Source organism: Ranitomeya variabilis, chromosome 8, assembly GCF_051348905.1.
Source record: "Ranitomeya variabilis isolate aRanVar5 chromosome 8, aRanVar5.hap1, whole genome shotgun sequence".
NCBI lineage: Eukaryota > Metazoa > Chordata > Amphibia > Anura > Dendrobatidae > Ranitomeya > Ranitomeya variabilis.
The window spans coordinates 205,692,960-205,718,071 of NC_135239.1; the positions used below are offsets into that span (position 1 = coordinate 205,692,960).

The window sequence follows — 25,112 nt, forward strand, 5'->3', positions numbered from 1 at the left end:
GTGCTCGCTATGACAGATTAATACTGAGCTAACACAGACATCATCATCTGTGTGGGAGAGAAAGGAGGGACGGCCAATAAAGAAAAAAAAAAAATAATAATGAAAAATTGCAAAAATGTTCACAGATTTCTGCACAAAAAAAGGAAATTTCAATACATACAAAATTTACATTTGGTATCTTTATGTTTGAAGCATGATATGTTCCAGGGAGCCGAATACTTTCGCAAGGCACTGTACATGTAAGACAGACGCCAGGAGCGCAGCTTTAAATGAAGCTGGCCATCAACATAAGGGAACTAGTGGCCAACTGAAAACAGAATGGGGATCATAGAGGGAGGAAATCGATTATGGAGACAAATACTCTAATTTAAAGTGCAGCACACCATCCAGCTACAGTTATACGATCTCTGCAAGTATAACTCATCTGGGAGCAGAGGTGAATGCAGGAGTCAGGTGTTTGCATATCCGCGCTGCTGTTTAGCAAACACTGAGGGCCAAAGCGTGGCAGCAGGGTGGCGCAGTGGTTAGCACTGTATGGTGGCTCAGTGGTTAGCACTGCGGCCTTGCAGCGCCGGAGTCCTGGGTACAAATCCAAGCAAGGACAACATCTGCAAGGAGTTTGCATGTTGTCTCAGTGTTTGCGTGGGTTTCCTCCAGGTTCTCCGGTTTCCTTCCACACTCCAAAGACATACTGATAGGGGCTCACAATCTAAATTCCCTGTCGATGATAATGTGTGCAAAAACTGTAAAACGCTGAGGAATATGTTGGCGCTATATAAATAAAGAGATTAGTCAGACAGGAGGAACTTGTGTCTAATTGTGGCACAAAAAAGTACCACTAAATAAATGCAACACCCCCCACCCCAGAAAGGCAGATAAGATTACACATCTCCTGAGGATGTCCCAGGAGACAAATCCTAATATTGTCTGCACAGATGGACCTTCCTAACATTTCATGTACATTCAAAGCTTGTGTTCAAGGGATATTACAATCGCTAGGGTTAGCCATAACTTTATGATTAGTGGGAGTTTTACCTCTGGGACCCCCAGCGATCCAGAGAATAAAGGATATGCAGTGCCGATTTAGTTTTCCCAGTGAAGCAGACGTACTGTCTACTTCCCTGACATCGCTCCCCCCTCACCCCACCAGGGCTCCTCTCTTCCCCGACATCGCTCCCCCACCAGGGCTCCTCTCTTCCCCGACATCGCTCCCCCACCAGCGCTCCTCTCTTGCCCAACATCGCTCCCCCACCAGCGCTCCTCTCTTGCCCAACATCGCTCCCCCACCAGCACTCCTCTGTTCCCCATCGCTCCCCCACCAGCGCTCCCCTACCAGCGCTCCTCTCTTCCCCATTGTTCCCCCACTAGCGCTCCTCTGTCCCCATTGCCCCCCCCACCAGCGCTCCCTCTCTTCCTGGACATCGCTCCTCTGTTCCCCGACACTGCTCCCCCACCAGCGCTCCTCTGTTCCCCATTGCTCCCCCACTAGCGCTCCTCTGTTCCCTGACATCGCTCCCCCACCAGCGCTCCTCTGTTCCCCGACATCGCTCCCCTACCACCAGCGCTCCTCTGTTCCCCGACATCGCTCCCCTACCACCAGCGCTCCTCTGTTCCCAGACATCGCTCCCCCACCAGCACTCCTCCGTTCCCCGACATTGCTCCTCCACCAGCTCTCCTCTCTTCCCCATTGCTCCACCGACCAGCACTCCTCTCTTCCCAGACATCGCTCCCCCAGCGCTCCTCTCTTCCCCGACATCGCTGCAGTGCTCAAATCTTCCATCTCCATCCTTCGAATGCTCCTCTCTGCCTTTATCATTTGAGTGTTCTTCTTTCGCATATCATGGAGCATTTTGCTCTGCCCCATCCCCCGAGCGCTCCTCTTCTCCTACATCCTTCCTGCACTCAAATCTTCTCCTCCGTCCCTCGAGTGCCTTTCTCTGCACTTATCCCCCTTTGAGTGCTCTTCTCTCCTTCTCCGCCTCATCCCTCAAGTGCTCTTCTCCCCATTCCTCGAGTGATCTTCTCTCTTTCTCCCCCTCATCCCGCGACAGCTCTTCTTTTCCCCATCCTTCGAGTGCTCTTCTCCCCATTCCTCGAGTGCTCTTCTCTCCTTCTCCCCCTCATCCCACGAGTGCTCATCTCTTCTCCTCCCCATCCCTCGAGTGCTCTTCTCTTCCTCCATCCCTCGAGTGCTCTTCTCTTCTCCTCCTCCATCCCTCGAGTGCTCTTCTCTTCTCCTCCCCCATCCCTCGAGTGCTCTTCTCTTCTCCTCCTCCATCCCTCGAGTGCTCTTCTCTCCTCCTCCATCCCTCGAGTGCTCTTCTCTTCTCCTCCTCCATCCCTCAAGTGCTCTTCTCTTCTCCTCCTCCATCCCTCAAGTGCTCTTCTCTTCTCCCCATCCCTCGAATGCTCATCTTCCTCCTCCATCCCTCGAGTGCTCTACTCTTCTCCTCCCCCATCCCTCGAGTGCTCTTCTCTTCTCCTCCTCCATCCCTCGAGTGCTCTTCTCTTCTCCTCCTCCATCCCTCGAGTGCTCTTCTCTTCTCCTCCATCCCTCGACTGCTCTTCTCTTCTCCTCCCCTATCCCTCGAGTGCTCTTCTCTGCCCCCATCCTTTCTGCTCTTTTTGTCACCTCCCTCCTGATAATTAATAAAACTATGTGTATTTCCTATGACATAACTAACATCTCGGGAGACAGGTTATTCTGATGAAAAACACTTTAGCCCCCCTTCATGTATGTATATAAAGCTATAAATGTAAAGTAGCTGCAAAAAGCAAAAACCAAACGAAGATCAAAGCGATCACAGATGATCGATGGCGGCTGAGGATGCCGTTAATAAAAAGCACGTAATCTAATTAGCATCTAAAACGAGGAAAGCTCTCCCTCCGCCCGACGCTCTACCCCTGACCCACAGCGCCATCCAACATGAAGCAAACAACCTGCTGAAGCATGGCGGAGCAGAACTCTGCGATTAATCTCTGACATTAATTAGCATCTCACTTCATCGGACCGTTACATGCATTTCTGCAACTACTCTGAAATGAGATGAGGTGTCCGCTGCCCCGAGAAACCGCAGAGATACAGATTTCATAATTACCATTAGTGCAGGGAGCTTCCGATGTGGCGGCAGGATGGCAGGATCTCAGGAGATTATTAGGGGCGCGATTGTCACTGCCGCGACAGGGAGGTCACCGAAATGTCCCCTTTTTAACTGTATTTGCATCCTAAACTGTATTGATCTGCAATGGACAGCCCCTTTAAGGGTCTCATTATACGTGTGGCAGAATACATTCTGCATGTGTGCCCTGTGCCAGCCAGGAGCAGATACAGCGGGTACGGAAAGTATTCAGACCCCTTTACATTTTTCACTCTGTTTCATAGCAGCCATTTGGTAAATTCAAAAAAGTTCATTTTTCCTCATTAATGTACACTCCGCACCCCATCTTGACTGAAGCCATGAACGAAATGTAATTAATTTATTAGTCAGGTCATGGTGGGAGTTGTAGTTCCACAGCAGATGAAGTGTTGCCAGTTCTTTGGTCACACGGTTCCTCATCGACTCAAACTGGAAGTGTCTCTAAACGAGAACCTTGCGTGCAAGACGAGACGGCGAGCTGAATGGGAACAGCTGTCATCTTTTTACGGACCGGCTGTATTTTTGGCATCTGCAAGAATAATGGCCGAGCCCATAAACATCGCTGAGAGTCATCTGCCGCTATGATAAATTGCTCGCACTTCTACATAAGACATGAGCCGGTCATAGGCGTCACACGGGAGCGCTGCTGATGGTAATGGGGCTGTCAACGTCTCAAAACACGTTTAGAAAACACTACGGAGGCACAGAAGCTCCTGCGGCCCTGTATTATGGGGCCACTGGCAATTATTAGTATGGTGGTCAGTACCATAACAGAAGAATACCCCCATAATGCGGCAATCGATGGATCCTTTTTTTTTTTTCCCAATCCTTTTTTACTCTAATAGAACGGTGGCGGCGACCCTATGGCACGCGTGCCAGAGGAATGCAGAGCCCTCCCGGTGACCATGTGCGCCATCTCCTCAGGATTAGTGCCGCCACCTCTCAGCCCCCTCATCACTAGTACTATGGCCATTCTCCTCTGCACGCGCCGTCCCATCAGGTCACGCATCCTCCCATCAGTCTGAGGAGAGTGGCGGCCCTAGTGCCCATTGGTAGGATTGTGATATATGAAGAGACTAGATCAGTGTTGGAACGGGCAGAAGTGAGTAGTTACCGTATATACTCGTGTTTTTCAGCACTTTTTTGGTGCTGAAAACGCCTCCCCCCTCGGCTTATACACGCGTTATTGTCCCAGAAGACGGTGGAGGAGCAGCGGGACACAGGAGGCAGGAGCCGGCGGCTGCGGCTAAAGCCGGTGCCCGCTGCTAAAGAGAAATGAATTTTCGCTGCACTGGCAGTGACTATTCATTTCTCTTATAGCGCACCTGTGTGAGCCGCAGCCGCCGGACTATCACAGGTGCCCGCTTATTAAGGTGATGAATATTCACCTCTCTCCACTCCCATAGGTGTGGAGAGAGGTGAATATTCATTACCGTAATGAGCGGGGACACGTGATCGCTCGACTGCTGGCACAGGAACAAGATGATGCGAAGGCACAAAGGGAAGGTAAGTAAGAGTTTTTTTTTTTATGCTTTTCTGATGGGGGCCATGCAGACAAGGATGGGGATGAGGAGCCATGCAGACAAGGATGGGGATGAGGAGCCATGCAGACAAGGATGGGGATGAGGAGCCATGCAGACAAGGATGGGGATGAGGAGCCATGCAGACAAGGATGTGGATACGGAGCCATGCATACCAGGATGGGGACACGGAGCCATGCATACCAGGATGGGGATGAGGAGCCATGCAGACAAGGATGTGGATACGGAGCCATGCATACCAGGATGGGGATGAAGAGCCATGCATACCAGGATGGGGATACGGAGCCATGCATACCAGGATGGGGATGAAGAGCCATGCATACCAGGATGGGGATACGGAGCCATGCATACCAGGATGGGGATACAGAGCCATGCATACCAGGATGGGGATACAGAGCCAATGCATACCAGGATGGGGATACAGAGCCATGCATACCAGGATGGGGATACAGAGCCATGCATACCAGGATGGGGATACAGAGCCATGCATACCAAGATGGGGATACAGAGCCATGCATACCAGGATGGGGATACGGAGCCATGCATACCAGGATGGGGATGAGGAGGCATGCATACCAGAATAGGATAAGATGGGGAATGGGGGGGGGTCTCCCAGCAGGGCCCTTCTATGGTAGGTAATAAATGTTGTTTAAGGGTTAATCCCTTTAAATTAATGGCTATAAATTATAGTGCATTGCGCAGATTCGAGGTGAAATCTGCAGGAGTATTTGCGTCGGACACCTCTTACGACATGATCGTATTTCGCGGTCCGTGTTATGGGGGTAATGCCCAGCTGGACCGCAGGTCTCCTGATCTGAACTAATAACCCTACAGGTATAGAGGAGGCTGTTGGTTCAGGTCAGGACACCTGCGGTCCAGCTGGGCACTGCCCCCATAACTCGGCCTGTAAAACATGGTGGAGTCAGTGCGCCCTCACAGTGTCGGGGCATTGACCGTTGCAAACACCCGATGCTTTTGGGTGAATATCGGCCGTGTAATGTTGATGAGCGGCTTTATAGGATTAGCCTATATGTGCAATAGGGATTAGACATAAAGAAACCTACAGATTTCTGGGATGTTAAGCCTTTTCCACAGGTCGATTTTGTCAGATCTCTCTCCTCTCTGTGGGGCATCAGTTATTGCAGGACCATAACCTAGTAACCCCAATCATCTGGTGCTACCCCCCATCTCCTGTCTGGGAGTCCCCCATGTCACCTAATTCCCTTGTACTACCAGGTAGGATGTGACATTTCATTTTTCTTCCTGTGGCCTACAACAGATTTATTACACGAGGCTCCGGGATGCACTTTCCCTCTAAATGATTAGCTTTGTTTAGCGGCACCGTATCATCTGGGGGTTTCGCTCGGGTTACGTGCCGCCTGTCAAGGAGCTGAACATCATTATATCACAGCAAATTCAACATTCACTTCAGGGTTACAATAATTGACTACAATAGCAATCGTCCTCTGGTGCACGGCGAGAGGGGGGAAAAGAAGAGAAAAAATGTCACATTACACCGTATACGGGAACTAAAAATAGTGGCAGCTATTCCCCCGTCACGTCGCATCAAAACAGACGGTGCCATCCGCCTGACAGGTTAGTTCAATGCAATTCCAAGGTAAAGGGCAGGAAAATCTCTTTAATTCAATCGCGTGGCATCTCGCTATATGAGAGTGCGGGTTCCTGCTGCCATGCTCATCATCACTTTATTGATTTTTTTTTTTTACTTTTCTTTTTTTTAGAAGAGAAAGAACACAGCAAAGATACGAAAGGATGTCAATCACGGCACCGTGCACCGCCATCACCATAGATCCATCCACTCACTCCGCAGATCCAGGAACCCATGATGAATGGGACCCCCAGCGACCTGATACCATAAGATGCCACTTTTGGGACAAACCCTTCAAAAAAGGGGAACTGTCATAAGAAAGCTTCCCAGGGATCGACCAATCGCCACAAACTCAGGCTCTGATTCCTGTGCAGCCGGATAAGGCCAAGTTCACATTATGTATTTAGTGCGGATTTTATGGACGTAAAATACAAATCCCTTTACAGGATCTGCAATCTGGAGGTGTTTTAGTTTAATCTCATCCACATGCTGTGTTTTTTTTTTTTTGGTGCGGAAATCTACTTTTAAAATTCCGCACATCAAATTGTGTCAGAAATGCACCTTTTCAGTGCAGAAAACCCACTCATTTACACAGCGACCATAAATCAGCAAAATAGTATGACCAACCCCAGATTTATTTTTTAAATTATTGGTGCTTTTCTGCAAGAACAGATGTGGAAAGTATGCGTGGATTTGTGATGCATCATGCAGAATCCGCACCAAATATGCGACATTTGAGCCCAGCCTAAACTATCCTCTGCTGTAACTACGTTCAGTGCTGGAGAGGGCGAGCCCCATTTTTGGACGGACCCTTTCCTACGATGTCCTTATACACAAGTAAAGCATCTATTTCCTCCAGTGGACCAATAATAGACCCCAAAAATTGAACAAACCACAATCCAATTTGCACTCAATCACTGTGGCCTACCACTATGGTGGGACGTTAGAGGCGAAGTATCACATACAGGCACATGATCTGTAGTGACGGAGGGTGGTGCCGTCGTCTGATAAGCTCAAGGAATCCCTATAATTAAGGCTCTATGCAGAAAGTTTTTCTCCAGCATCTACAGAGCACGGCGCCATTTCATTTCAGCAGATGACTTTCTATAATCCGTGCAGCACATGAGAAATGCATCCAGAATCCAAACATCTGCCGTCCATTATGAGAACATCAGAAAAACATCAAGACACGCAGCGAGTGCGCGGGCGACACGTGTTCAGTAACCGCACTGACAGCCCCTCCGAGAGCGCTGAAAGCACAAACCGCACTATCCCAGAGAAATGCATTTGCCGCTGTAAATTCATTCCATTTTCACCGTTACTTTGCACCACTGTAAATTAGCTTCATTTGCAGAATGAAGCGTGAAAAGCGTTCTGCACTTCACATTTTGACAAGTCGAATCAATTCTTAGGATTAAAGACGCAGAGAGCAGAGCTGGGCCGGTATCAACAAGCAATTAAAAACATGGTGCCTAGTGTAAATCACTGTAAGGTTACTTCCAAATGAGCGTGTAATATTACAATCCACCAGCAGGTGGAGCGGCGAGGTATTAGCCTCATTCAATGCATTACTATGGTCAATAATGGGCTAAATAAAGTGCAATGTGATTTATAGGATAAAGGGATATTTATTAGTGATGGATTGTCTTTCTTAGGCAATCCCTGCATATGTTGTGAGTGTCGAACAGCAGTGACACATGCAGCTGCAGGGACTTGACATTTTCCGAGCTCTCAGAAGACACTCGGTGAGCACACGAGCATGCTCAGATAACACCTTATCCCAGCACATTCACTCATCACTAATCTTTATATTTTGGGATGTCGAGAAGCCATCAAGCGAACCTCTCTCTATAGGACCCAACATGTAATGTTCCATTTTCCCTGTGGTGGCGCTACACAGAAAAATGTACACATTTAGTGCAGGTCACAGCTTATTTTTAAACGGTTTATCGTGTAATCAGGATTCTTTTGGGGGTGAATCACTCCAAACTGCGCTCCTCCGAAATGAACAAACCCTTTACAACAAATCCAACGCATAGGCCTAAATCCTACAACTTGCATACAAACAGGTTTGCCTTTAAGGCAATGATTACGAGCTGCAAATTTTTTGCTAAAATTTCAGTAAATAGTCAAAAAAAACAACTTCTGTACGCAGTCTAAAAGTTTATTTACACTTTGTTCAATTTTGCAGCGCAACTTTATAAGAAAAAAAAAATCACGGTAAATTAAAAAGTGAACAGTCTGGTTGGGATCTACTTTTTAGCTGCACAAAAACCATAACACACATCATCCCTGACAGCAATGAGACACCATTAATTCCCCAAACGAGGCCGGCCGTGATGCACTGCCACAATCTGTGCTAAAAATATTCCTAAAAAAAAAAAAAAAAAAAGGTGAAAAACTGAGAACAATCAAACAGCGATATTACGGCTGCCAAGACAGAACCGTAGGAAATCACATAATAAATGCCATTAATATTAGCGCTCAAAGTAGTTTAATCTAATTTGTACTATTAATTTTATTCTCAGAAGGTTGATTCAATTATCCTGGCGTTAGACGAGAAGAGAATACTAATCTGAGCGAGAAAAACTCACAAGGAACAAGTGCTCCAAAGTAGGAAAACCTCCCGCGCCGCAAAGGTCAGAGGGAAAGGGAGCGGCAACTGGGGAGCGCAGCGGGCGGCACAGCGGGACAGGTGGTGCGCAAGTCACCCACAGTGATCGCACTGATTAACCCTACAATTATTGGGAATTTACCCCAGGGGATCCACCACTAAATCTTATCTGCAGGCCGCAAAATACATTAACAAAAAAGTATAAGCGATGTCCCTGCGACGGCATTTAAGTTGCGTGACTATTTTAGGGTGCGATTTGTCTGCAAGTTAGGCTCAATTAAATGGTTGCTACACATCGGGAGGCGAGAGGTACCGATCTCATGGACTGGTACCTGCCAGGAAACATCCAAATCTGATCGATTCTTGGCTGCAAACTGCAAGTTACTTTTTCAGCATAAACGTTAATGCAAATTATTATTATTATTATTTATTTATAGAGCACCATTAATTCCATGGTGCTGTACATGAGAAAGGGGTTACATACAGGGTTACAAATCACACCACAATATACTTATGGAAAGTCCATGTTTTTCTTTGCATCAGATGTTGCAAACCCCAAATTTGCAGCTGAATGTTACCCTACAAAAACAAACAAACTGCACACAGAAAGTCATACAGACTCCTAGCAAGTGAGTTTTGCGGAACCTAAAACAATCCCCATGCTGGCTATTATTATTATTACACATTTTTTTATAGCGCTATTTATTCCATGGCGCTTTACATGTGAAAAGGGGGCAAATATATTAAGTATGGTTAAGTCATTTGCAACCAAAAAATCAACCAGGATTTAATTTTTTCCGCGACTGATCGTGTAAGTAATTCTTACTTGCGATGTTGCAATGCGACGAAAGTCACCATGCAGTAACATCTTACCAGTACAGAGGGCATAAGTAAGACAGCATGCCTCGAAACTTGCTGCAAACTTCCAGCTTTCCCTGACCCTTGAATGGTAAATTTGCCTACTTTTGCAGCAATGTGGCAGGACAAGGAAGATTTGCCATTCAGGACTCTGGAGAAGTTGGGTGCTTACCAATAAGGCTATCGTGGGGGGTTATCTACAGGAATCTGATTGACTAGAAAGTAGGAACCAGAAAGTGGAATTTGGCCTAAATTGTGATAGGCAAATGGCTTTACACAAGACAGCCGGGAAGGAGCACGCATCTATCACCTATATGCCACAGCAACCTTAATGAGCCCTCAGAGAAAAGCAGCAGAGGAGCTCGGCTCCTGGATTTTAATAATGCATGTCTGTGGCCCCCTGGGGCCCGACCCGCATGATATCAACACCATAACACTGTAAATTATGCATGCAACATGGCAGCGTAAATTAAAAGTAAACATTCCCTTTCGGAGGGCTGATCTGCACCCGCCGCTTTAATGAGAGTCAAATCTGAAATGGGTAAAAGTTATTTAAGGAGAACAGGATCGGCAGCCAGAATCAGAGGCAGGATCGGACATTAGGGTCTATGGAGAGATGCAATATGTGACTGGGAGGCCAGGAAATGACAGACATACACGGCCCTCCGCGTCCCTCCTCGCCTCTCATTCCCCTTCCAAGGTTCTTTTTTAGGTCAGCCGACTGCAGGGCTGCTTATGTCAATCAGATTGGCATGAACGTCCACTACGAGAAGAAGCTCTGCAGCAGCAAACAGTATATGGACTGTAATATACTCCACCTGCTGCAGAACCTCTCAAAGAAAAGACATTGAGGAAGGGAGGAGGGCAGAAACTGTGCGAGGCTATGTAATAAATTTGCTTTCCTTACTCACCACAGTAATAATTTGCACCAAAATAGTCGTGTATGCCATTAGTAAACCTGACAGCTGTGACCCAGGTGCACCAGTGTATGGGCGAAAACGGAGACAGAATTTTGTGCATTTTGCATATTAAATCTCCAATTCTAAATACACATTGGATGGATAGATACCAGATTACACAGGATGCTAGTCTCTCTTTGTTCTGCACATTGTGCTGGTGTTGATGTCCGGTTTCTGGCACAGATGATATTTCCGGTCCCAGTCTACAGCGGATGTGACTTGCATGCTACACGAGTCTGTGCAGGACCAAACCTTGCATGTCCCATCTCCGGGTCAGTGTATTGAGTCCATGCAAACTTTGATCGATATTTGCAGTAATGGGATTGTTCCCATCAGCGCACACGTCAGCGGCGGTCCACCTGTCCAGCCTGCAGTTATACCTGTCCCTGGCCGGCACTGGAGCATTTCACATACAACATACGCTGTCGGAGCATAAATCTGCTGTGCGAGGACTTGAATAACACGGAAACCGTTCATATCCATTACATGTAATTGTGCTAAATCCCATCTATCATTCAGCATGGTGCATTTTATTTTTCTCTTCCTAAGCTACTTATACACACTGGATTAATATTGGTGGGATCTAGCCCCCCAACGGCAGATGTTATGGAGGAGAGGATCAGATATGCTGGGTTTCGCTATGCTTGATCCTTTACTGTGCAGGGAGATAAGTCGCTGCCAGTGGTGTCCTAACAGCTGCTCGCTTGGGACCAGAGATGTGTGCACGCTTACAAGGAGGTCAGGAGGAATGGGCTCTCTTATGTACATGGCCAGCTTTCCAGCGTGCCCACATTTCATGATAGCAAAGATGGGAGAAAATGTGGCCCCACCAAGCAAGGTAAACATCGAGCCCCTAAAATGGATGGCCGGCTTCTGCGGGCTGCTAGCCAATACCTGGAACAGATGCCTTTCACTTGCCTGGTGGGCCTCCTGCAGAACGGCTGCAGATCTCTGCCCTTCTAAAGAACAAAATTTGGGCTGAGAGTGCGTACTGCACATATCTAATGGTGAACTGCCTTACGTACTGCAGAAAGAGGCAGAAGGCTTTTGTCCATCCTTGTCATTGAAGTGAATGGGAGCCGAGCTGCGCAGGATTCATGGAGCTGTGCTGTTCTGGCTTCATACATGTTTACTTCCAGGCTGATCGAGGGTGCTTTGTGTCAGACCACCAGCCATTTCAAACTGATAACCTACCTAAGACTAGATCATCGATATCCAAGCCCTGGACAACTTCTTAAAGAGGTTCTGAAGCAGGAGGGGTATATAAGAAGAATCTGCAATTAATTTTTAAGGATGCTGGAAATCATTCGGGAGCTCCAGGACCTGCACAGATCTCCACAACCCGCAGCACTCTGCTGTTATATGGCTCCTGTGACCTGTAATAGCCATATAACGGCCGATGGGGGCACGGTACCGGATGCGATATAGAATTGCTAAAATATATTAGTGACGAATCAGAGCTATAAAATCGTATTTAACAATCCTGTGTTGTCAAAGTATAATAGGTTCATTTCAGCAGGACATAATTCTCGGCTATAATGTAATGTTCGTTCTCCGCTTCAATTTTCCCCAGTCACATTCGCTCCATAACGGAGGATTTTATATTAATTTACAGAAGGCGGCTATCAGATTATTAATACACGGCGTATAATGGATGGAAATGACTTCTTGTAGCGTTAAATTACATATTTTACATTGGATTTGACTATTTGCCGGCCTTGATGCACATCCTGGACATCAACTGTATCCCTCCCGGACCGGCCACAAGTGCAGCATGCAGAATAGGAGCCTGCTGCGCCCTGGCTGTGACTTCTTATAATGCAATGGTTCATCCTTAGGATATGCCATTTCTTAAAGGGGCATTCCATTCTTATAATATGATGGTTTATCCTTAGGCTATGCCATTACTTAAAGGGGCATTCCATTTTTATAATATGATGGTTTATCCTTAGGCTATGCCATTACTTAAAGGGGCATTCCATTTTTATAATATGATGGTTTATCCTTAGGGTATGCCATTACTTAAAGGGGCATTCCATTCTTATAATATGATGGATCATCCTTAGGCTATGCCATTACTTAAGGGGCATTCCCGCAATTGAAAGTTAACCCCCAACTATGAGATAGTGGATAACTTTGAGGGTCCACTGGATCCTGAGAATAGAGCAGAGGCTGCACGTGCTCAACCTCCACCCCAATCATTGTCTATGGGACTGCCAGAAATACTGGAGCGCAGCGCTCAGTTTCCTGCAGTTCTGTACAAAATAAATGGTGTGAAAGTTGAGGATGTGCAACCTCTGCTTCATTATCTAATTTGCTGGCGGGCCAGGCTGTCCGATAAAGAGGGGATAAAATTCAATGCTGGGAATATTTCTTTAAACAGTAGGCCTACTGGGCCAGGAATTAGCACGGTCCTTTGAAATGAACAGACAGAGCATGTGCACAGGAGTGGCCAGAAGAACTAATGTGCAGCAATACTACCTCTGTGCCTCTTCAATCTCTGGATCAGAGGGGGTCCCACAGATGAAACCTCCGCTGATCATAAGCCCGAAGGAAATACCATCACTTTATCAGAGCAGAGAGCAGTAACAAAGAGTTTTAGCAATAAAGGATGAATTCCCCCGAGGGCATCAACGCTGGCACAACTGAGGTACAATAAGGGAGTATGATAAAACACTGATGCAAAAGTGGAGGCTAAATCTCTTTTTCGGAAATGAGAAACACAATTTGATTGGCTGCCACGACGTTTTAGTAGATCTCCACAATACTTTCACGTGATGTCACAATGACTCTTATGTCATGTAATCACTAGACGAGTTTCCCCAACGTTTAGGACGTCTCTTACCGTTTTCTGTATCCAGCGCTTCCCCCAACGTCTGTCTATACACAAGACAGTAGATTTATTGCAAAGTTGATTTAAGGGGTTTGTTTCAATGTGGTAAACGGGCAACTCTGCAATTTACTTCATATTCAAAACCTTGTTTACTTTGTACAGGTTTACTGGCCGTTGTCTCGGTTACAGGCCACCTCTGCAGTCTACTAGTGGTGGCTGGTTTCTCAGGAGGGAGCCTGCGCTTACAAACTCTTTCCTGCACCGACTGCAGGCGCCTGGATCTCTGGACCCGGCAGGCTCCGCTGCGCCTGACCTCTGCTACCAGCAATGGAACCAGGGCACAGCCATCGCCAGGAGAGCGTAGCCCCCCGGGAGCTTCACGCCAGGGGGCAGAGGAAACATGCAGGAAGGGGAATCACAGCCTGGATGAACAATTGCAGCAGGTATGTTTCGCTTCAGAGAAAAAAAAACGTAAAAATCCAAGCAGGAGACCAGAGCAGCCGCCTCTTCCCAGCGCCGCCTCTTCCCAGCGCCGCCTCTTCCCAGCGCTGCGGCGATGACTGACAGGTCTCTCTCGTATGTCGATAGTGAGCGCTGTCAGTCGCCTGCGGCAGTGGTTGTTACACGCAGTGCGCAGGATTTACACCCGGCCACCAGCACACACCGGGGCGGACGTCAGAACATTATTTTATTTGCCGCCCATCGATCAAACTCCACAAACTCCAATGGAAAGTGCCATAAAAGTCCTAGGACATGACATCACTGCAGTGCGTGCTGACGTCATACGCTCTGAATGCAGGCATGACGTCACAGGTGCAGGAGCAGATGACGTCACACAGAGGAGAACCTATCAGGACCCTTCCCCCGGAGCCGCTCACCTTGATCCTCTCCAGGTAGGAGGCCGGCACGTAGCCCGTGTCCCCGCTGCTGCAGCGGCTGGCCAGCCACCAGTGCTGGTTACACCGCTCCAGTATCAGGAAGTTCTCCCCGGCCCCGAACTGCAGAGAATTGGACTCCGGAGAGCGAAACGCGTACAGAGCTCGGTACATGGCGGAACCGTCCTCACCCCGGGCCGGACCCTGACTGACTGAGCGCGCCCCCGACAAGGCAGAAAGTCCCCGTCAGTCATGTGACCCGCCGACGCACGGAGCGCGCGCGCCACGCCGCACTGCGCACGCGCCTGCAGCTGTGTGTTTATTTTTCCAGTTCCATTTTTTTTTTTTTATAAAGGAAACTTTATTTAAACATAACAATGTCCTAATGACAAAGTCATTTTATTGTTTGTTAGAAACCATACTGGCACATTCAGCCTCGTCCTGGAGTAAAAAACATCGTTCTTCTCCAGGGGTTTCTGCCATTTCTAACTTTAAATTAACCTGTTGAATAAACGCAGAGGACAAAGAAGAAGTATCAGACTACGTATGGTTTGTTTGTAGTCTGTTCCCATGGAGACGCATAGGAAGTGTAGAAACAATACAAAGATTGGCGACGTCGTTTTGGTTTTCATTTTAGAAGCAATGGAGAAACGAATGTTCACCCTCCGTGTTGGGCTTCATTCACACGCCACAGACCCGCTGACTTGCATCGCTGGTTTTCATCCGACCCTCAGACCAAAATCAGACGCGTCTCTGGCATTTTCCGCGATGTGTGAAATATCACAGACATGAATGGTCCCAGACGATCACAGATCCCTGGAAAACACATCTAGCGCTCATTCCAGAGAATGTGACGTCTGACTGGGCCCAAACTAACAGGAAGGGCCAACAAAGTCAACTTGTGGCGTGCCTTCGCAGCGCTCGCTTGTATTGTGCCACAATGTGACACGTAGCGATCTGTGGCCTGTAGCCTTGGTGCCTGGCTGTGACTCGCAGACATTGCGATGAGTGGGGGTCCGAGTGCCGGAACCCCCAGACTGAAGGCGGACTCATCGGACGACGTTTACCAAGGGTCTTCCACTTGTACAGAAATATGCTACTACCCCAACCCCATTTTTACTTCTAATACCATTTTTCTAAAAACAAATGAGGCAGGCGCACGATAACTTACACCGGAAATGGGAGTAAATTCTTGGGGAGATGCAGCCCTGCTCGTCAGATCCGGCTCTACGTCTTTCTCGCCCCTCTTTGCTTTCAATTTTTGCTTTTCTCCTTCCAAAAGCTATAACTTTTTATTTTTTATGTTTCGATCTATAGATTGTATCAAGGCTTGTTTTATGCAGGACAAGCGGTAGTTTTTAGTATTACCATTTTGGAGTCCGTACTACTTTCTGTACTGTTCTTTTTAGGAGGCAAAGTGACCAAATAAAATAGCGATTCTGTCTTTTAAAAATGTTTTTATTGTTTTTTACATTGTACATTAGTGCCAATAGAGGACTTGTATAATACACTCAAAAATTGCTATGTGTTGTAAAATGACTGATCTCCCATGACGGCCGACACAATGACCTTCTTTATGCCACTTTATTGGTATCCCAATACAGCATTGAGATTAAGAATAAAATATAACTTTTAATTATATCATTAAAAACTACCTTTGATACAGAAAAGTGATTAAGTGCATGTGCAAAAATATAAAATACCACTCAGCCACTCTATGTCCAATTGGACCAAGAAATAGGTATCAGTATGCTCCTTATAAAGAACACCCTATTTAAACAAAAGGAGTCAATTCCAATTCTGGTTAACTTCTCAATTGGATACCAGCTCACATAATCACATACCGTGCTATACCAATGCAAGGGTCAACTTTATCAAGCCCTACAACATTGACTGCCCTTGTCAGGGCGGGAGTAATTGGGGACAGGGCCATAATAGCCTCTACAGGGCATAACAGGTTGAATCCCCTACTCCTATGGAAATCGGTTGCTGAGGCGAAAAAGGACAGCTCCTGAGCTACTGATGGGTGAGATTGTTCCTTTCTTTGCTGAATTTGTTGGAATTTGATATATGCATCCGATGTCCACATGGCAACCGTGAAAAATGTTGTAGGGCTTGATAAAGTTGACCCTTGCATTGGTATAGCACGGTATGTGATTATGTGAGCTGGTATCCAATTGAGAAGTTAACCAGAATTGGAATTGACTCCTTTTGTTTAAATAGGGTGTTCTTTATAAGGAGCATACTGATACCTATTTCTTGGTCCAATTGGACATAGAGTGGCTGAGTGGTATTTTATATTTTTGCACATGCACTTAATCACTTTTCTGTATCAAAGGTAGTTTTTAATGATATAATTAAAAGTTATATTTTATTCTTAATCTCAATGCTGTATTGGAATAAAAAAGAGTGAGAATTAGGGTTTTTCCCTTTATTACGGAGTTTGACACTTTATTGGTATCCCACATTTCCATGGGACCTGTGGTAATGAGGGTTAGGCCACGTGCGCACACTGCGGATTACTCTGCAGATTTTTCCGGACTGATTTTGGTAAATCCGCAGGTAAACTGCACTGCTGATTTCCTGCGGAATTACCACGGATTTAGGCTGCCGTCACACTAGCAGTATGTGGTCAGTATTTTACATCAGTATTTGTAAGCCAAAACCAGGAGTGGGTGATAAATGCAGAAGTGGTGCAGATGTTTCTATTATACTTTTCCTCTAATTGTTCCACTCCTGGTTTTGGCTTACAAATACTGGTGTAAAATCCTGACCAAATACTGATCGTGTGACGGCAGCCTAATGCATATGTCCGTCTGACTCTAAGTTCCCTAACACATAGGCTTCCAGAGGTGATTCAGATCTATTGATATGGCTGAGCCTTTGCAGTCTGATGCATTTTAATCCAGTGTTCCCAGATTAACATTGATATACGAAATGCCAGTTGAAAAGTGAAACTAAATATTCTCATTTATTTTAAATTTATGAAACGCTGCATATCACTTATTAGGAGATTTTCATGCATGTAGCTGGCTTCCATACCCCGGCTTTCCCCAATTTCTCTGCCTTCAGCTGCATTGATATCAGAACACATGGAGTACAGATGATGGCAGTGATGTCTCAGCTCCTGTTTCCTCCTGAGCGTTCTGCTTATTAGGGCTCATTTCCACTGGCGAGAGACAAATCGGTCCGTAATCTGGACCGAAAAAAGGGATGTAGCGTATGCGATTGTCATGCGAGTGTAATGCGAGTGCAATGCGATTTTTAATCGCACCATCCGTTTTACATCCGTATGACATCTGTATGCAATCCGTTTTATTTCTCTGCAACTATTTTTCTACAGTCATTTACAGGACCATGGACAGTGTTCTAGGCCACAGAATGGTGATGTATCCGTAAAAAACGGACGGAATACGGATGGTCCGTATTCCGTCCGTTTTTTTTTCTCGCACCCATTGACTTGCATTGGCGAGTCTCGTCCGAGACTCGCAGCAAGGGCTTGTTTCCATTTGCGAGAAACACGTCCGTGTCTCGCATGTGGAAACCAAGCTCTGGCGCCGGCACTCCAGAGCGGAGCGTGCGGCTCCATGTGTTGCTATGCGGCTGCACAGCTCCGCTCCCAAGTGCCGGCACCAGAGCTTGGTTTCCACATGCGAGACACGGACGTGTTTCTCGCAAATGGAAACAAGCCCCAAATCGCAGCATGCTGCGATTTTCTTCTCAGTCCGATTTCGGCTGAGAAAAAAATCGCAAATGAAAAGACACCTATTGAATAACATTGGTCCGAGTGCAATCCGATTTTTTATCGGATTGCACTCGTCCGTTTTCCTCGCAAGTGGAAATGAGCCCTTAGGCTGGGGCTACGTGGCGACTTTGGCTGCACCACCTGTCATGCGACTAAGGTTCGCTCAGTGCCGCTCCATTACTGCAGCGCAATACAAGTGAATGGGGTCACATTGCGACCCCCCAGGGTACTACAACTGCAACAAGCAAGTTTAAATTATCGCGACAAGGTTGGACTTCGTACGTCTTGCCTGTAGCCACTTACAGCAATGCTTGTACAGGAATTTAGACAGATTTCTTAATAAAGTGATTCGCAAAGAATCGCATGCATGTAGGAAACTGTTAGACCAAAAGAACATGGGGTAAAAACTATGGGGTATTCTGCCGCATTGTTCCAAAATTGATCTGAGGCCTGCAGGTGCCATAGGCACTGCCAGTGCCAACATGCAGAAATCCATTTTATTTTCTGATATATGTCTTCTGTCTGCATGGTTGATTGGCAGGCTCATCTTAGAATATAAGAAAATATTCACTTATAAGTTTTCATTGTTTTATTACCTACCATATTACATATTTTGCTTGTGTACAAAGAAAATAAATTAATGTGAAAGCCGTGTCCTTCCTTCATGTGTCATCTGTTCTAACACTCACATTCCTGTACAGCAGCAGATCTATTATTTGTGCGGTCACAGCGCCACCGTGTGGCTATTTTGAAAATTACAGTCAACATTTACATTGAACCGTGGATCAATGTAGCCTTATTATACGATAATAGTCTATATACATTCTATAAATCACAATGATGAATTATTTATGGACATCTTATTAGGATAAATGTGTACAGAAGTATATTCAGAGCAAACTAATAAACCTCACATTTTTATGTTCACCATCTCGATATGATTAAGCAACTTATTATTGGATGAATACACTTTAGATAATTGTAAGAAATGCAAAGTACCAATGAAAAAAATAGTATTCAAAATTACAAAGAAAACAGTTACCGTCCCTGGGTGGGCTCGAACCACCAACCTTTCGGTTAACAGCCGAACGCGCTAACCGATTGCGCCACAGAGACTCACGAGGAGAGGAGCTGAGAATGAGTTTTATAATTTGTTTCCGAATGTTAGAACTGGTAATTCTTGTTTCCATGGAAACGAAAGACACTATGACTAATAACACTCTCCATAGTGTAATATTAGTATCAGCAATGCTCATATGGACAGTGTCTTGTAGTGACCGTCTGATATACAGGGAATACATAAAACCACCATATCTATCTATAGACACCCCGGGGGAGGATCCTGTTTTCGGCTGTATCAGATGGGTAAATATATATTTATATATTCTTTATACATTCATACTTACCTATGAGATACAATAGCACACAGAACCTTCCACCAGTCCCATTGCCCCTAGTGTCAGCTATGGTAGTTGCAGCCTCTCTGTATCACCAGCCGAAATAGCTCAGTTGGGAGAGCGTTAGACTGAAGATCTAAAGGTCCCTGGTTCGATCCCGGGTTTCGGCATTGGAGATGGATTAATATTTTTATTTAGATAATTACAAAGAATGCATATAGTTCTCTGATACAATTGTTATTTTGAGCTGTATTACAAAAGCTGAAGAAATTGTTTTCAAGGAACACAATGTTTGGTACATATTCAGAGGGCACTAAGCATGGCAATATTCTTTTCAGGGGCACCATGTGGCGTTATTGTACTCGGAGAATACCTTATGTTGCCTTATTTTTTTTCAAGGTCACTCTATGGCACTATTATCTGAGGGTACAATGTATGGCACTACAGTATCATTTTCAGGGGGCACTGTGTGGCAGTTATATTAAGTGGGCGTTATGTATGGCGCTGTTGTTTTTAGGGTGCACTGGGTAGCAATGTTATGCTCAGTGGGCACAATGTATGGCAGTTCTATCTTTAGGGGCACTGTGAGGCACTGTCATATTCAGGGGGCATTATATATCACACTATTATTTTAAGGGGCGCCACGTGGCTTTATTGTAGTTGTAGAGCATATTATATGGCACTATTTTTTTTTCAAGGGCACTTTGTGGCACTATTATCTTCTGAGGGTACAACATATGGCCCTATCATTTTCAGGGGGCACTGTGTGCCATCACTGTTGTTTTTAGGGTACCCTGTGTGACAATGTTATGTTCAGTGGGCACAATGTATGGCAGTTCTATCATGTTCATGGGGCACAGAGCGTGGCACTATCATGTTCATGGGGCACAGAGCGTGGCACTATCATGTTCATGGGACACAGAGCGTGGCACTATCATGTTCATGGGACACAGAGCGTGGCACTATATGGTCCTGGGGCACAGAGTGGCACTATCATGGTCCTGGGGCACAGAGCGTGGCACTATCATGTTCATGGGGCACAGAGCGTGGCACTATCATGTTCATGGGGCACAGAGCGTGGCACTATCATGGTCCTGGGGCACAGAGCGTGGCACTATCATGTTCATGGGGCACAGAGCGTGGCACTATCATGTTCATGGGGCACAGAGCGTGGCACTATCATGTTCATGGGGCACAGAGCGTGGCACTATCATGGTCCTGGGGCACAGAGCGTGGCACTATCATGTTCATGGGGCACAGAGCGTGGCACTATCATGTTCATGGGGCACAGAGTGTGGCACTATCATGGTCCTGGGGCACAGAGCGTGGCACTATCATGGTCCTGGGGCACAGAGCATGGCACTATCATTTTCATGGGGCACAGAGCGTGGCACTATCATGTTCATGGGGCACAGAGCGTGGCACTATCATGGTCCTGGGGCACAGAGCGTGGCACTATCATGGTCCTGGGGCACAGAGCGTGGCACTATCATGTTCATGGGGCACAGAGCGTGGCACTATCATGTTCATGGGGCACAGAGCGTGGCACTATCATGTTCATGGGGCACAGAGCATGGCACTATCATGGTCCTGGGGCACAGAGCGTGGCACTATCATGGTCCTGGGGCACAGAGCGTGGCACTATCATGTTCATGGGGCACAGAGCGTGGCACTATCATGTTCATGGGGCACAGAGCGTGGCACTATCATGGTCCTGGGGCACAGAGCGTGGCACTATCATGTTCATGGGGCACAGAGCATGGCACTATCATGTTCATGGGGCACAGAGCGTGGCACTATCATGTTCATGGGGCACAGAGCGTGGCACTATCATGGTCCTGGGGCACAGAGCGTGGCACTATCATGTTCATGGGGCACAGAGTGTGACTATCATGTTCATGGGGCACAGAGTGTGACTCTATCATGGTCATGGGGCACAGAGTGTGGCACTATCATGGTCCTGGGGCACAGAGTGTGGCACTATCATGTTCATGGGGCACAGAGTGTGACTATCATGGTCCTGGGGCACAGAGTGTGGCACTATCATGTTGTTATGTGTTGAGATATATTAAGCAGGTTTTCCTTGGAGGCGAAATTTCCCCTTTGAGACATGTAGGAAGGTCTGGCGTCTAGTGAGTGACCTCTGTAGATTCTTGCTTGACGGCATTACAGACCGCGCTACGTGCCAGGAGCAGACATACTGGCAGCCGGAGGAATTCTTTACGCGTTACACACACATAAATGGTCCAGCTTTATATCATCTCTCATCTTATTTACAATCTCCATCTGCGCTCTCTGATTAACAGTTGTCCAGAGAGTTGGACACAAGTGACTGATCCTTGGCACCGGTTCCATCTCTGCTTGGCACTGGAAAAGGACTGCGGGCAAAGGACTCACATTGGCGATTCCATGTCCTTGACAGGAACTTGGGAAAGGATTGGAACAATGGTCCTTGCAAGGAACAAAGCTGTAATTGATTGCTACTGTGTATCACCTCATCTGGTCAACAGCGTCTTCCAAGTCTCTGCTTTCTTCTCTTGATATTAGCGGCATTTGTAACCAGGACTGTACTGGTCTCCGACATTTTTCCATAACACTGAAATAAAAGTTGTCATAAAAGTGTCCCCAGGGAAAACATAGCGAATGGAAGGAAAATATTCCCCTCATGTACAACCAATAACCAAGTAAATGTAACAACCAAGAAAATGATTTCCGAATTATTATTTTTTTTTTACATTTAGACAGAATTATAGCAGTTACTGTATATTATTGTACATAGGGGCAGTATTATAGTAGTTATATTCTTGTATATAGGAGCAGTATTATAGTAGTTATATTCTTGTACATAGGAGCAGTATTATAGTAGTTATATTCTTGTACATAGGGGCAGTATTATAGTAGTTATATTCTTGTACATAGGAGCAGTATTATAGTAGTTATATTCTTGTACATAGGGGCAGTATTATAGTAGTTATATTCTTGTACATAGGGGCAGTATTATAGAAGTTATATTCTTGTACATAGGAGCAGTATTATAGTAGTTATATTCTTGTACATAGGAGCAGTATTATAGTAGTTATATTCTTGTACATAGGGGGCAGTATTATAGTAGTTATATTCTTGTACATAGGGGCAGTATTATAGTAGTTATATTCTTATACATAGGGGCAGTATTATAGTAGTTATATTCTTGTACATAGGAGCAGTATTATAGTAGTTATATTCTTGTATATAGGGGCAGTATTATAGTAGTTATATTCTTGTACATAGGAGCAGTATTATAGTAGTTATATTCTTGTACATAGAGGGCAGTATTATAGTAGTTATATTCTTGTACATAGGGGGCAGTATTATAGTAGTTATATTCTTGTACATAGGGGCAGTATTATAGTAGTTATATTCTTGTACATAGGGTCAGTATTATAGTAGTTCTATTCTTGTATATAGGGGCAGTATTATAGTAGTTATATTCTTGTACATAGGAGCAGTATTATAGTAGTTATATTCTTGTACATAGGAGCAGTATTATAGTAGTTATATTCTTGTACATAGGGGCAGTATTATAGTAGTTATATTCTTGTACATAGGGGCAGTATTATAGTAGTTATATTCTTGTACATAGGGGGCAGTATTATAGTAGTTATATTCTTGTACATAGGGGACAGTATTATAGTAGTTATATTCTTGTACATAGGAGCAGTATTATAGTAGTTATATTCTTGTACACGGAGCAGTATTATAGTAGTTATATTCTTGTATATAGGGGCAGTATTATAGTAGTTATATTCTTGTACATGGGGCAGTATTATAGTAGCTATATTCTTGTACACGGAGCAGTATTATAGTAGTTATATTCTTGTATATCGGGGCAGTATTATAGTAGTTATATTCTTGTACATAGGGACAGTATTATAGTAGTTATATTCTTGTATATAGGAGCAGTATTATAGTAGTTCTATTCTTGTATATAGGGGCAGTATTATAGTAGTTATATTCTTGTACATAGGAGCAGTATTATAGTAGTTATATTCTTGTACATAGGAGCAGTATTATAGTAGTTATATTCTTGTACATAGGAGCAGTATTATAGTAGTTATATTCTTGTACATAGGGGCAGTATTATAGTAGTTACATTCTTGTATATAGGGGCAGTATTATAGTAGTTATATTCTTGTACATAGGGTCAGTATTATAGTAGTTCTATTCTTGTATATAGGGGCAGTATTATAGTAGTTATATTCTTGTACATAGGGGGCAGTATTATAGTAGTTATATTCTTGCATATAGGGGCAGTATTATAGTAGTTATATTCTTGTACATAGGGGCAGTATTATAGTAGTTATATTCTTGTACATAGGGGGCAGTATTATAGTAGTTATATTCTTGTACATAGGGGGCAGTATTATAGTAGTTATATTCTTGTACATAGGGGACAGTATTATAGTAGTTATATTCTTGTACATAGGAGCAGTATTATAGTAGTTATATTCTTGTACACGGAGCAGTATTATAGTAGTTATATTCTTGTATATAGGGGCAGTATTATAGTAGTTATATTCTTGTACATGGGGCAGTATTATAGTAGCTATATTCTTGTACACGGAGCAGTATTATAGTAGTTATATTCTTGTATATCGGGGCAGTATTATAGTAGTTATATTCTTGTACATAGGGACAGTATTATAGTAGTTATATTCTTGTATATAGGAGCAGTATTATAGTAGTTCTATTCTTGTATATAGGGGCAGTATTATAGTAGTTATATTCTTGTACATAGGAGCGGTATTATAGTAGTTCTATTCTTGTATATAGGGGCAGTATTATAGTAGTTATATTCTTGTACATGGAGCAGTATTATAGTAGTTATATTCTTGTACATAGGAGCAGTATTATAGTAGTTATATTCTTGTACATAGGAGCAGTATTATAGTAGTTATATTCTTGTACATAGGGGCAGTATTAAAGTAGTTATATTCTTGTACATAAGAGCAGTATTATAGTAGTTATATACTTGTACATAGGAGCAGTATTATAGTAGTTATATACTTGTACATAGGGGCAGTATTATAGTAGTTATATTCTTGTACATAGGGGCAGTATTATAGTAGTTATATTCTTGTACATGGAGCAGTATTATAGTAGTTATATTCTTGTACATGGAGCAGTATTATAGTAGTTATATTCTTGTACATGGAGCAGTATTATAGTAGTTATATACTTGTACATAGGGGGCAGTATTATAGTAGTTATATACTTGTACATAGGAGCAGTATTATAGTAGTTATATTCTTGTACATAGGGGCAGTATTATAGTAGTTATATTCTTGTACATAGGAGCAGTATTATAGTAGTTATATTCTTGTACATAGGAGCAGTATTATAGTAGTTATATACTTGTACATAGGGGCAGTATTATAGTAGTTATATTCTTGTACATAGGAGCAGTATTATAGTAGTTATATTCTTGTACATGGAGCAGTATTATAGTAGTTATATTCTTGTACATGGAGCAGTATTATAGTAGTTATACTCTTGTACATAGGG

The 25,112-nt window shown here is 44.7% G+C and overlaps 1 protein-coding gene and 1 non-coding gene across 2 annotated transcripts in view; one reads left to right on the forward strand and one right to left on the reverse strand.

Moving 5' to 3' along the window:
- NCKIPSD (NCK interacting protein with SH3 domain) overlaps positions 1-14,884 on the reverse strand; it is a 36,488-nt gene extending 21,604 nt beyond the window's left edge. The window contains exon 1 of the mRNA XM_077276481.1: positions 14,430-14,884. Coding sequence (XP_077132596.1) covers positions 14,430-14,600 — 171 coding nt within the window. The 5' untranslated portion in view covers positions 14,601-14,884. The remainder of the gene's footprint in view (positions 1-14,429) is intronic.
- A 4,781-nt stretch (positions 14,885-19,665) lies between these two features.
- TRNAF-GAA (transfer RNA phenylalanine (anticodon GAA)) lies at positions 19,666-19,738 on the forward strand. Its single transcript has one exon. It is a non-coding gene; the product is annotated as a tRNA-Phe (tRNA).
- Positions 19,739-25,112: the final 5,374 nt, after the last annotated feature.